This window comes from Orycteropus afer, unplaced genomic scaffold, assembly GCF_000298275.1.
Source record: "Orycteropus afer afer isolate SDZICR_OR568_19922 unplaced genomic scaffold, OryAfe1.0 scaffold00173, whole genome shotgun sequence".
Lineage (NCBI taxonomy): Eukaryota > Metazoa > Chordata > Mammalia > Tubulidentata > Orycteropodidae > Orycteropus > Orycteropus afer.
Window position 1 is genome coordinate 595,663 of NW_006921760.1, and position 12,063 is coordinate 607,725.

General features: G+C 41.2%; 1 protein-coding gene across 1 annotated transcript in view; it reads right to left on the bottom strand.

Moving 5' to 3' along the window:
* DEPTOR (DEP domain containing MTOR interacting protein) overlaps positions 1-12,063 on the bottom strand; it is a 170,884-nt gene that overhangs the window by 76,140 nt on the left and 82,681 nt on the right. The window contains exon 4 of the mRNA XM_007946865.1: positions 7,528-7,706. Coding sequence (XP_007945056.1) covers positions 7,528-7,706 — 179 coding nt within the window. The remainder of the gene's footprint in view (positions 1-7,527; positions 7,707-12,063) is intronic.

The window sequence follows — 12,063 nt, forward strand, 5'->3', positions numbered from 1 at the left end:
CTCCTCGGAAGGAAGGTTGGGCATTCCTACTTCTGTAGTGATACTGCCTCGGAAACCCAAGGAGGGGTCGCTATGAGTCGGGGCCGACTCGATGGCAAACAACAACAACAACAACAACAGTGAGGACATGGAGAGATTGGGACTCTCATATGCTGCTGGTGGTATTGTAAAGTGATACAACCACTGTGGAAAGCAGTATGGCGATTCCTTAAAAAGTTGGAATTAGAATTACTATTTGACCCAGCCATTCCACTGCTAGGTATATATCCTAAAGAAGTGAGAGCCAGGACAAGAACAGACATATGCACACCCATGTTCATCACAGCACTATTTATAATAGCAAAAAGATGGAAACAACCTAAGTGCCCAACAACATAAGAATGGATAACCAAACCATGATACATACACACAATGGAATGCTACGCAACCCTAAAGAATAATGTAGAATCTGCAAAACACTGCATAACATGGATGAACTTGGAGGACATTATGCTGAGTGGAAGAAGTCAATCACAGAAGGACAAATATTGTTTTAGGCCGTTATTGTAAAAAGTCAAGGAAAGGTTTATATATGGAAGGAAATTTTCTTTGTTGGTTACCAGGGGTGGAAAGGGAGGGGAGGGAACACTGCTAGATAGGTAGAGACAAGTACTGATTTGGGTGAAGAGAAGGGCAATGTTCCAAATGTGAGTGATCAACACAGTGGTGCTGAAGAAGAGGAAGACACAGAGAAGTAAATGAGAGGTACAGACAACAAAGATGAATCCTTTTGCACATATAGTACTGCACTGTCAGCAAAGGCAAACATTGATATATGGGTGGATAGACGGGTGGACAGGCTGAACAACTAGGTATGTGTATGCAGAGGGGAGTGTGCCCAAGACCATGTATAGGATTGGCAGACAATGTTTCTACAAATGTATTTGTATATTCTGTAAGAATTTCCAGGTATATAGTAGAGCTGTCAAGGGACAAGGTTGTAGTCACTTCTTGGTCACATCCAACTACCCAGAGGGAGTAAGTAGTTAGACCTGTGGCTCAGGACCATAGTAACAGGGGACATCAAGCTCAATTGGCATAACATACTACACAAAACATTGTTCCATATCCTACTTTGGCAAGTAGAGACTGGTATCTTAAAAGCTTGCAAGCAGCCATCTAGATGCAATAATGGGTCCCTCCTCGTCCAAAGCAAAGAAGAATGAAGAAAACCAAAGATGCATGGAAACAATTAGTCCAAGCGACTGGTACACCATGCGATTCTCAGCCAATAGGATGATGAGATCAGAAGAACTAGATGGTGCCTGGCTACCACTGTCAAACACTTAGAGGGGGATATATGTAGGAGATCCTGGATAGAGTGAGAGAACAATGTGGAACAAAACTCAAAATCATTTAAAAAAAAGAGGGGGGGAACAGGTTTGGTGATCTGATGGAGCCTGATGGAACCCCTGAGACTATAGCCCCTAGGTGCCCTTCAGGTCTGGAATTGAACTCACTCCTGTGGCTTCCAGCCAAACAAAAGACAGGCATATGAGCTGAACATTTACATTAGGTAGATATACTCCTTGGAGAGATCAATTGTGGGAGAATAGAAGGGCTGTGTATGCACAGGGAGACAGTTCAGGGGGCAGGAGTGCATGGAGGGAAGGACACAGGAAGAGGTAACTATCAGGAGGAAGTGGGAGGGGAACTGTTGAATTGTGGGAAATTGCAGTCAATGTCATGAGACAAAGTATATGTGAGCTAAGCTGCTGTATGGAACGTGAATTTGCTCTGTAAATTTTCACCCAAATCACAATAAAAATTAAAAAAAAAAAAAAAAAAAAAAGCACAATTCCTGGTAGCTATCCAGTATCTATGTGAGCTTGAGAAAATATTACAAGATGCAACTATTAGTCTCTTCTCATCTAGAGCAAAGAGTAAAGAAAATGAAAGACATATGGAAACAACTAGGCCAAATGACTTGAACCATGAGAATCTCAGCCTATATGACCTTGAGATTGGGAAAACTACATGCCATCCAGCTATCAGTGCCAACCACTCAGAAAGGAATCAAAATTGGAGACCTTGGATAAAGTGGGAGAAAAAAACGTGAACAAAACAAAAAAACATAAAAAAGACCAAGGTTATCGGTCTGATAGAGACTGGTGAAATCCCTGAGAGTATGGCCCCTAGTCACTTTTCAGGCCTGGAACTGGACTCACTCCCAAGGCTTAACTTTCAGCCGAACAATAGATAGAAGTACATGCTGAACAACTACACCATGGAGATGCATGGGAGACCAATTAACCACGGGAGACCAGAGGGCAGAATTTGCTCAGGAAGAAAGCCAAGGAGACAGGAATTGCATAGGAAAGACAGACAGAAGGCAAGCCTAACCACAGGCAGGAGCTGGGGAGACAACTGTTACACTGTAAGGACTGTAAATCAATGTCACAAAACAAAATTTGTATGAACTGTTGAATATAAGACGAATCTGCTTGGTAAAATTTCATCCAAATCACAATGAAAAGTTAACAAAAAAAGTCTCTGATACATTCAGAACTTTAAAAAAATCATAAAGGCTTTGAACCTCAGATTTCTTCACTGTATAATAACTATGTTCTAGAACTGCTGTGAATATTAAATGAGATTACATATACAATATGTAAGTTATAGATGTGAACCTTATATACATATTAAATACCAAATATATTAAAACCTATATAATATTTAGCCTACTATCTGGTACCTGTTGTTATTGTTGTTGTTATGTGCCATCGAGTCGGACCCGACTCATAGCGACCCCTCCTTGGGTTTCCGAGGCAGTATCACTACAGAAGTAGATTGCCCTATCTTCCTTCCGAGGAGTGGCTGGTGGGTTTGAACCACCAGCCTTCTGGTTAGCAGTTAAGTGCCTTAGGCGCTATGCTACCAGAGCTCCTATCTGGTACCTAGTAAGCCTTAATAAATGAAAGGGCTAGATAAGTATGTACATATGTGATCAACCTACATACATACATTTGTATAAATGCACACACATAGGCATGCACATACTTATATACACATAAATACACATGCAAGTTACTCATCTAACAAGTTCTGTCTTGATTATAACACATCCTGCACCATTCATAAATGAAGCGAATTAGGATTTCATAAGCAGTCTAACTTTTATGCCTACTGTTTCAATGTAAGGAGCCACTTTTTTTCCAGAAACCTTCTGCTCAAAGCCTGAAAGCTGACTTTCTTTAATGTTTAACTGATGAAATTAAATATTAACAGGACCATGCAGAGATTTGCTAAGGACACTAAAAGGTATTTATCATTAACTCTACCATACACAGATAGGTTGGTCTAAAAGTACTCAAAAGTCAGAACTTGTGATCTAGCAATTAATTTCTGGGCTGGGAAACTGAAACTAGCTTGACAACCACAGCTTCTACATGTAGAATATTCAACCTCCTAAAACCATGGAAAGCATCCTTCTGCTAATGCCTTTAATTTATCCTTTACATTGCACTTTTATGGCATATGTGTTTATAGCATTACAACATTATACTATAACTAGAGTGTAATTTGTCATTGTTGTTGTTGTTGTGTGCCATCAAGTCAGATCTGACTCATAGTGACCCCTCCTTGGGTTGCCGAGGCAGTATCGCTACGGAAGTAGATGGCCCCGTCTTCCTGGAAATCACTGAGAAGCAGTTCCATCATCGTCTCCTTCTCTCTGAAGTCCAGGAAAGTATATAGTCTGAGTCAACAGACTGTTGTATGAAGCTGGTTTTCTCCTAGAACTTGGAGTCACCAGACTTTCTCTGGAGCAAAAATAATAGAACCAACTCTGACCCAAATACACTATTTTTCACTGAGGAAAACCTCAGTCACTCCAATGAAATAATTTCACCCTTATTAGCAGAATGCATTTGAACGTTACTACCTGAGTGCCTGTGGTAGTTAAGGTTGTGTGTCAGCTTGGCTGGGCCTGCTTGAGTGGCTGGGCAGCTGGATGTAGTTATTCCCTATGGAGAGATTGGTAATTATCTCTATGGTGGAATCTACTGGAGCAGCTGAGTAGCTGCTTTGGGGATGTCGGTTGCTTCTAGCATATAAGAACCAATTTGAGGAAGGTCTCCAGCTGATGGCATGCTTGAACCCTACATGTAGCCAAGTCGTTGTTTAGCAGCCATGTTGCCCTGCTGATCTTGGGACTTTTAATGGACTTGAATTAATGGACTGCCATGTGGTTTGGTTAGCAGGACTATGCCTTTCACTTGTTGACCTTGGGTTTGTCAGCCTCAGCAGCTAGCAGTTGCCTGACTGAAGAGATGCCTCTAGCTTCAGTGGCCGGAAGCAAGAGGCGGAGCTGAAGCCCAAGGTTGAGGGGCTTTCACCCAGCCCCTAGAGCCCGGCACTCTGAACTCAGACTTAAAGCCTCCAAATAAGAGAATAAACTCTTGTTTGTTCAAGCCATCCCATTTGTGGTATATTCCTATCAGAGTGGCACTAGGTAACCGAAACAGTGCCTCAGACAAATTACTTAACCAATTGGTAAAATGGAGATAATAAGAATACTTGCTTCATAGTGTTAAGAGGATTAAATTAGTTAATATGTAAAAAATTATTAGAACAGTGCCTTGAACATCATGTTAAATAAATAAATAAATAAATATACATCAGCTCTTGTTCTCTAATTGCTTCAATAGCATTCTACAAGACTACAAACTGTTTAACACCAGGGACCAAACTGGACACTATATACCCTCTTCTCACTTATCAACATTGTCAATTTCCAAAGGTCAGATCATTATGCAAAAATTGTCATTCTGCAAAAATGGAGGTTGACTACATCAATACCTAACTGCCCAACCAGTGAGAATCTTGGCCTTGCCAAGTTAACTCATAACTTTAACCATCACAGCCAGCATTACCCTCACCTTGTACCTCGGCATGTATCACTGCTAGATGTATATTTGTTAGTGTGCAAAACAGTCAGGTAGCAGATTTTTTACTATTGCTGTAAATGTAAAATGTCAGGTAACAAGATAGGTGTACGTTATACTCTTACCACTTAAAGGATGCTCTGCTATTTTCTCTTCCAGTAAAATCTAGTCCAATGCCACTCAAAATTTAATGTACACTCAAAACACTTGGGGGATCTTGTCAAAATGTAGATATGGATTCAATAGGATTTAAAGAGGATTGGAGATTTTGCATTTGTAACATGCTCCCCAGTGACAAGGCAGATCAATGGACCACACTGTGATTAGTAAGGGTCTAGTCTACTTTAAGGGGAGCTCTGGTGGTATAGTGCCTAAAGCATTTGTCTGCTAACCAGAAGGCTGGAGGTTCAAATCCACCAGCCACTCCCCGGAAGGAAGATGGGGCAATCTACCTCCATAGTGATACTGCCTCGGAAATCCAAGGAGGGGTCGCTATGAGTCGGATCCAACTCGATGGCAATGATTTTTTGTGAGTCTACTTTAAAGAAGCCCTGGTGGCACAGTGGTTAAGTGCTAGGCTGCTAATAATTGAAAGGTTGGTAGTTCAAATTCACCAGGAACTCTGTGGGAGAAAGATGTGGTAGTTTGCTTCTGTAAAGATTTACAGCCTTCGAAAACTTATGGGGTAGTTCTACTCTGTTCTATAGGGTCTCTTTGAGTTGCCATAAATTCAATGGCAACAGAGTCTAGTCTAAACTTTTTTTGAATGCTGGAAATGCTCTCGAAATTTATTTCATGACCCACCAAAGGGTTACAGTTTGGAAAACACTGCTCCAAATAACTCTAAAGCTTCTTTTATCTCTATAATTCCATCACTGTCATCTTAACCTTGGGACAGAATTACTAGGACTGGATGGGAGGGAAGCTCACAGCAAGAATGACTCAAAGGTCACCTTTCATATTGACTCAGACACAAATGCCTACCGGGTTCCAGCCCTTTCCTCACTGTTCCAAGCTACAACTTCCAGATATATTAATATAGTGACTGAGCACTTACTAAGAGCACAGCACAGAGCCAAGTGGTTTCTATGTATCTTATTTATTCCTACAAACATTCTACGAGGTTATCACCAATTTACAGATGAGAGAGTTAAGTAGTTAATAAATGGTGGAGGTAGCGTAGTGCCTAAGGCACCTGACTGCTAACCAGAAGGCTGGCGGTTCAAACCCACCAGACACTCCTCGGAAGGAAGGTTGGGCAATCCTACTTCTGTAGTGATACTGCCTCGGAAACCCAAGGAGGGGTCGCTATGAGTCGGGGCCGACTCGACGGCACATAACAACAACAACAACAACAACAAATGGTGGAGGTAGAATTCCAGAATCCATGTTCTTGTGGTGGCCATCATCCAAGATGGCTCCAATGATCCTTTCCTCCTGGTATTCTTGTCATTGTGTTCCCTCACACACTGAATAGGACTGATCTAGTGGCCCATACAATACTGAAGAAAGGACAATGTGTGACTTTCAAGGCTGAGTTAGAAAAGACATTATGGCTTCCACCTTGTGCTCTCTTGGATCATTTATTCTGGGAGAAGCCAGCTGCCACGTCAATGAGAACTCTCCAGAACTCATATGATGATGGACTGAAGCTGCCTACTCATAGCTGGCACCAATTTATTTATGTGAGTGATCCATCTTAGAAGTGAATCCCCCAGACTGTCAAGCCTTCAGATTATTGATTTAAAAAAAAAAAAACTCATTGCTGTAGAGTCAATTCTGACTCATGACTGCAGCTCTGGCCAACATCTTGACTGCAAGCTCATAGGGTCGCTATGAGTTGGAGTCAACTCAGTGGCAGTGGGTATATTGTAATCTCATTACAGACTCCAAACCAGAATTGTCCATCTAAGCCTCTCCCAAATTCCTGACCTACTGAAAATGTGTGATATAGTAAACAAATGTTCTTTTACACACTATGGTTTGTGGTAACTTTTTTATACAGCAGTAGATTACTAATACAGCTTTTAACCAACAGTTTGTATTCTTCATTATAATTCAGACTTATAAAGAAAATACAGCCTTTATGAAGCCACTTTAGACTAATTTTTCATTGTAGTAGCTTGTGTTATGGTTCATCACATTTTCATTCTTCCCTCCCCACCAACCTTGTGGGACGTATATATTTCCCAAGTTCACTGATGGTGAGCTTGACCATATGACTTGCTTTGGCTAATTGGATGTAAGAGGTTGTGATGTTACACCACACTAGATCAGCTTTTTGAGACACTCCAAAAATCTGCCTGCCCTCATCCGTTAAGACAACATAACTTTGATATGCACTTAGAAAACAAAAAATTTGTATGACTCCTTTAATTGTAATATTTGCTTTATTGCAATAGTCTGTCCCTTTAGCCTGGATCCCAGAATAAGAAGGCATAGAAAGACTGGAACTTGACACCCAGCTTGAAGCCAAGCCAAGTGGAGCCCAAGAAAATCTACAGTTGACTTATAGATCCATGAGTGACAGATAAGTGCATGTGGTTGTAAGCTATGAGATGTAGGAGTTGTTACAGCAGCAAAAGCTGACTGATACACTCACCATGCTGTATGATGCCGTGCTCCATTAGCCGGTTGCAAAGCTGCTCTGCCTCCTTCCTTGTGGTGGCCTCACCTTCCTGAACCAGCCAATCCAGGAATTCAGATGCCATGAAGGTGCGCTCATACTTGACTCCTTCCTCCTCCCTGGGCTGCAGAAGTGTATTCTCAGGGCTCATCAGCCTGGAGAAAGGAAGGGTGAAAAAAAAAACAAACAAACAAACAAATAAACACATAAAAAAAACCCACACAAAATAAAATATCTCATTTGAAATCCTACAGCATAAGCTTCTGTGAGATATCATAGCAAAGTTGTCAGGCAGAGAAATGTGGCTGTCATATTCTTGTACAAATGTCATTTCCAAGAAGAGGGTCTGCATTAGAAGTAAGCAGAACATATTTTCTCCTGGAAATTGGGAAAAGTTGGAAATGCAATCCAAAACTCTTACCATTAGCAGACCTCATTCATTTCAGCCATCTTGAAATGGAGTTACAATTCACTCCACTTCCCCAACTCCCACCCTACTTTTCTAAAAGAGCCATTATTTCTTTACTAAGTATTATTCCATTTACCAAATCACTGCACTAATAAGTAGAATATGTAAGTCACTCCTGTACAGGCTCCTCCTTCATATCTACCTCACCAGACATTCCTCACTTCTAGCTTCTGGCCTCACCAGAAACTCCCACTGGGGCCATGAACAGTCTCTCTTGACTCCATAAAATGAGCATTTTTGGAGTTCTCATTTTGGTTGACATCAAATACCAGTAGAGACAGACTACTGACCACTCTGATTACCTGGAAGGACATTGCACTGTATTGTTTCCCTCCTGTCTCTCTTGCCCTACCTCTTTTTCAGCTAACTTTTTGTTGATTCCTTTTCATCGTCCTAGACTTTAAATGCCAGAATTCCTTGAGATTCAGTCCCCAAATCCCTTCTTTTCTCATTTTATAGTCTCAGGTGAGTTCTTTCATATCCATGGCTTCAATTACCATCCAAGCGCCAAAGATTCACAAATTTACATCCCCTGACCAGACCTCTGCTCCATGCACCACCCATACCTCCAGACCTTTGTATCCACATGGACATCTCAGATACCTCAAACTCAACAAACCCAAAAGATAACTCATATTCTTCTCCCCAAACCTGGTCTTGCTCTACTGAGGCTTCAACTCTTTAGCCAAAAGACATCATCCTTGACACCTCCATCTTCTTCATCCTCTGTCCAGTCCGTTGGTATGACCTGTGAATTTTATCTCCCAAATCCCTCTCACAGCTACCCAGGCCTTCCCAGCTCAGGCACCAGCATATCTTAACCTAAAATACCAACACCTTTAGCCTATAGAATTACAATAGTTTCTTAAGTGGAGTATACTAAGCATCCATACTTGTCCTCTATCCAACCTCAAGCACCTAAATCCAGACCCTGCAATTAGAAATCTTTCTAAAATCATTCTAAGCCCTTGCCCAGTTGAAGATACACTTCAGTGTCTTCTTACTGCTTTTGGGATAAAGATAAAAATTCTTAACATGGCCTATAATACATATGTGATCCAGGTCCCTACCCTGTTTGGACCACACTAACCTCTTTCCTCTGTGTTCTCCACTGATCTTTTGCTTGTATGCCTTCTACCACAGGGCCTTTGAATATGCTGTCCACTCAGTTGGAATGCTCTCTCCATCTTCCTGCCACCCTTCCACTCCTCATGCCTACCTATTCCTGACCCATGGTATCTCAGTTCTTGTCAGGTCTCCACTGACTAGGCCATCTCACTGCTCCCTGTTCATTTTCCTTCAAGACATGCATCAGAGTGTGTGCAGTTATCAGATTAAAAGACCTATCTTCCCTACTCAATTATAAGCTCCAAGAGGGTGGAATGAGTGTTTGTCTATAAAATTTTGTTAAGTGAAAAACTGGGCTTCATAAAATACCAGAGCCATTGTGTCATCTTCCTCTTAAAACTATTCCTCATAAGTTTCTGTTTTGCATATGAAAGTTTGACCCTTGCTTTTAAAAACTTTAATTTTCTCTCAAACTAACCAGAATATGAAGTATAAATTGAACCATTAAATGCTAGAGAAGGAAGATACCTTGGAAAACATTGTAATCTACTAAATCTATCAACTTCCACAAGAGAGAAAAATAGTTCTATTTCAAATGAGAAAAGTTGAACCAACAACAGCATTCAACATAGTGGTGAAGAACTTGCCCAAGATCATGCTACGTTGTTGTTGTTGTGTGCCATTGAGTCGGGCCCGACTCATAATGACCCATCCTTGGGTTTCCGAGGCAGTATCATTACGGAAGTAGATTGCCCAACCTTCCTTCTGATGGCTGGTGGGTTCAAACCGCTAGCCTTCTGGTTAGCAGTCAAGTGCCTTAGGCACTACACTACTAGAGCTCCTAGATCATGTTATATATATGTTTATAAAGCATTTGAGTATTGATACTAGAGAAACCTGAATAACTGTCCATTCATGTGATGTTCATTTTCAGTGCTTTCAGATGTAGAGCCCAATCCTGCCCAGGAAAGAACACTGGCCTAGGAAATAAAAGACTTTATTTATTCCAAATGGTTCGCTTAACTGTGGGATTCAAGGCAAGCCACTTTTCTTTTTTTAAGCCTTGTTTTTCTCAAGAGTATAATAGTATCCTCACCCAGTGGTGGTGAGAATCAAACATGTCAATGAATCAGCTTTACAACACAAAATAAAATGCATATACAAAGTGCTGCCACTACTTAATTAATCATGGTGCCTACATCTGGACATGATGAATTTGTTCCTAGTAGCTATAAGTGGGGGAGCTCTGGTAGCGTGGTGCCTAAGGCACTTGACTGCTAACCAGAAGGCTGGTGTTTCAAACCCACCCACCACTCCTCAGAAGGAAGGTTGGGAAATCTACTTCCGTAGTGATACTGCCTCAGAAACCCAAGGAGAGGTCACTATGAGTTGGGTCCGACTCGATGGCATATAACAAAAACAGCTATAAGTAGATTACAATGAAGACTCCTTCCATCTCCCTCCACTCTTACCAGCAGAGTCTTCATAACTATCTTCAATTCTACTTCTTCAAAGTCATGGAGAGGGTACATAATAGGGAAGTAGGAGACCTGGGACCAAAACAGCTAACACAAACTAGTCACATAATTGCTCACTGCTTCAGTGTCTTCCAGACTTACGCTAAATAAGGAAGAGAATACCTGTTCTACCTCCTTCACTGCATTGCTGTTACCATTTAAAATCTTTGAAGAAAAGATGTTTCAAAGTTTTAAGTATATAAAAATATGCTTTTAACAGGGAGACAGCTCAGGGGGCAGAAGTGCATGGAGGGATGGATACAAGGAAGAGGTAACTATTGGGAGGAAGTGGGAGGGGAGCTGTTGCATTGTAGTCAAGGTCATGAGACAAAGTGTTTGTGAACTGCTATATGGAAAGTGAATTTGCTCTGTAAACTTTCACCCAAAGCACAATAAAATAAATAAATAAATGCTTTTATTACTAAGAGTATTCATAAAGCTATTCAGCTTGTAACAGAACTCATTAAAAAACCTTCTTAAATTGACCTTTTCCCAAGTCAATCCTCTTCTGTGCTTCAGTTCATCATTAGAAATAGCTGCTTCCCTGAAGTTACAAACAGCTGAGTTGCTATAAGCATTAAGAATCCTATTTACTGTAATATTGTCCAGTCACTTCTTAGAAAGGACAATCATTGCATATACATCAATGCAAGGGATAGGCTCATAAAGATATTCTAGAGGAGATTATAGGAGCTTTGGTGGTGTAGTGCCTAAGTCATTTGACTGCTAACCAGAAGGCTGGCAGTTAAAACCCACCAACCCACCAGCTAGTCCTCGGAAGGAAGGTTGGGCAATCTACTTCCATAGTGATACGGCCTCAAAAACCCAAGGAGGGGTTGCTATGAGTTGAATCTGACTTGACGGCAGAGAGTCTGTTCGTTTGTTTGTAGAGGAGATTATGTTCAAAGATGGCCACAATGGTTCCTCTCGTGCATCTTTGCAACGTGACTTCCCTGCTTCCTCCAGCAACAGGTCAAGTTATTTCCCCTTCCCTTGAATCTGGGATGGCTCTGTGACTTGCTGTAGCTAACAAAGCAGAAGTGACATAATGTGACTTCTTTTTTAAAATTTTTATTGTGATTTGGGTGAAAGTTTACAGAGCAAATTCATTTTCCATATAGCAGTTCATACACATTTTGTTTCATGACATTGATTGCAATTCCCCACAATGTAACAGCCCTCTTCCCATTTCCTCCCTGTAGTTATCTCTCCCGTGTCCTTCTTTCCTATGCATTCTTGCCTCCAGAGCCATCTCCCTGTGCAAATATTGTCCTTCTGTTGTCCCATGACTGATCATCCTAAGTGTATCTACCTGATGTAAGTGTTTACCCAATATGCCAGTCTATTGTTTGGCTGGGAGCCAGAGGAGTGAGTTCAATGCCAGACCTGAATGGTAACTAGGGGCCATAGTCTTAGGGATCTTACCAGGCCAGTGAACCCGGCCTTTTTTTTTTTTTT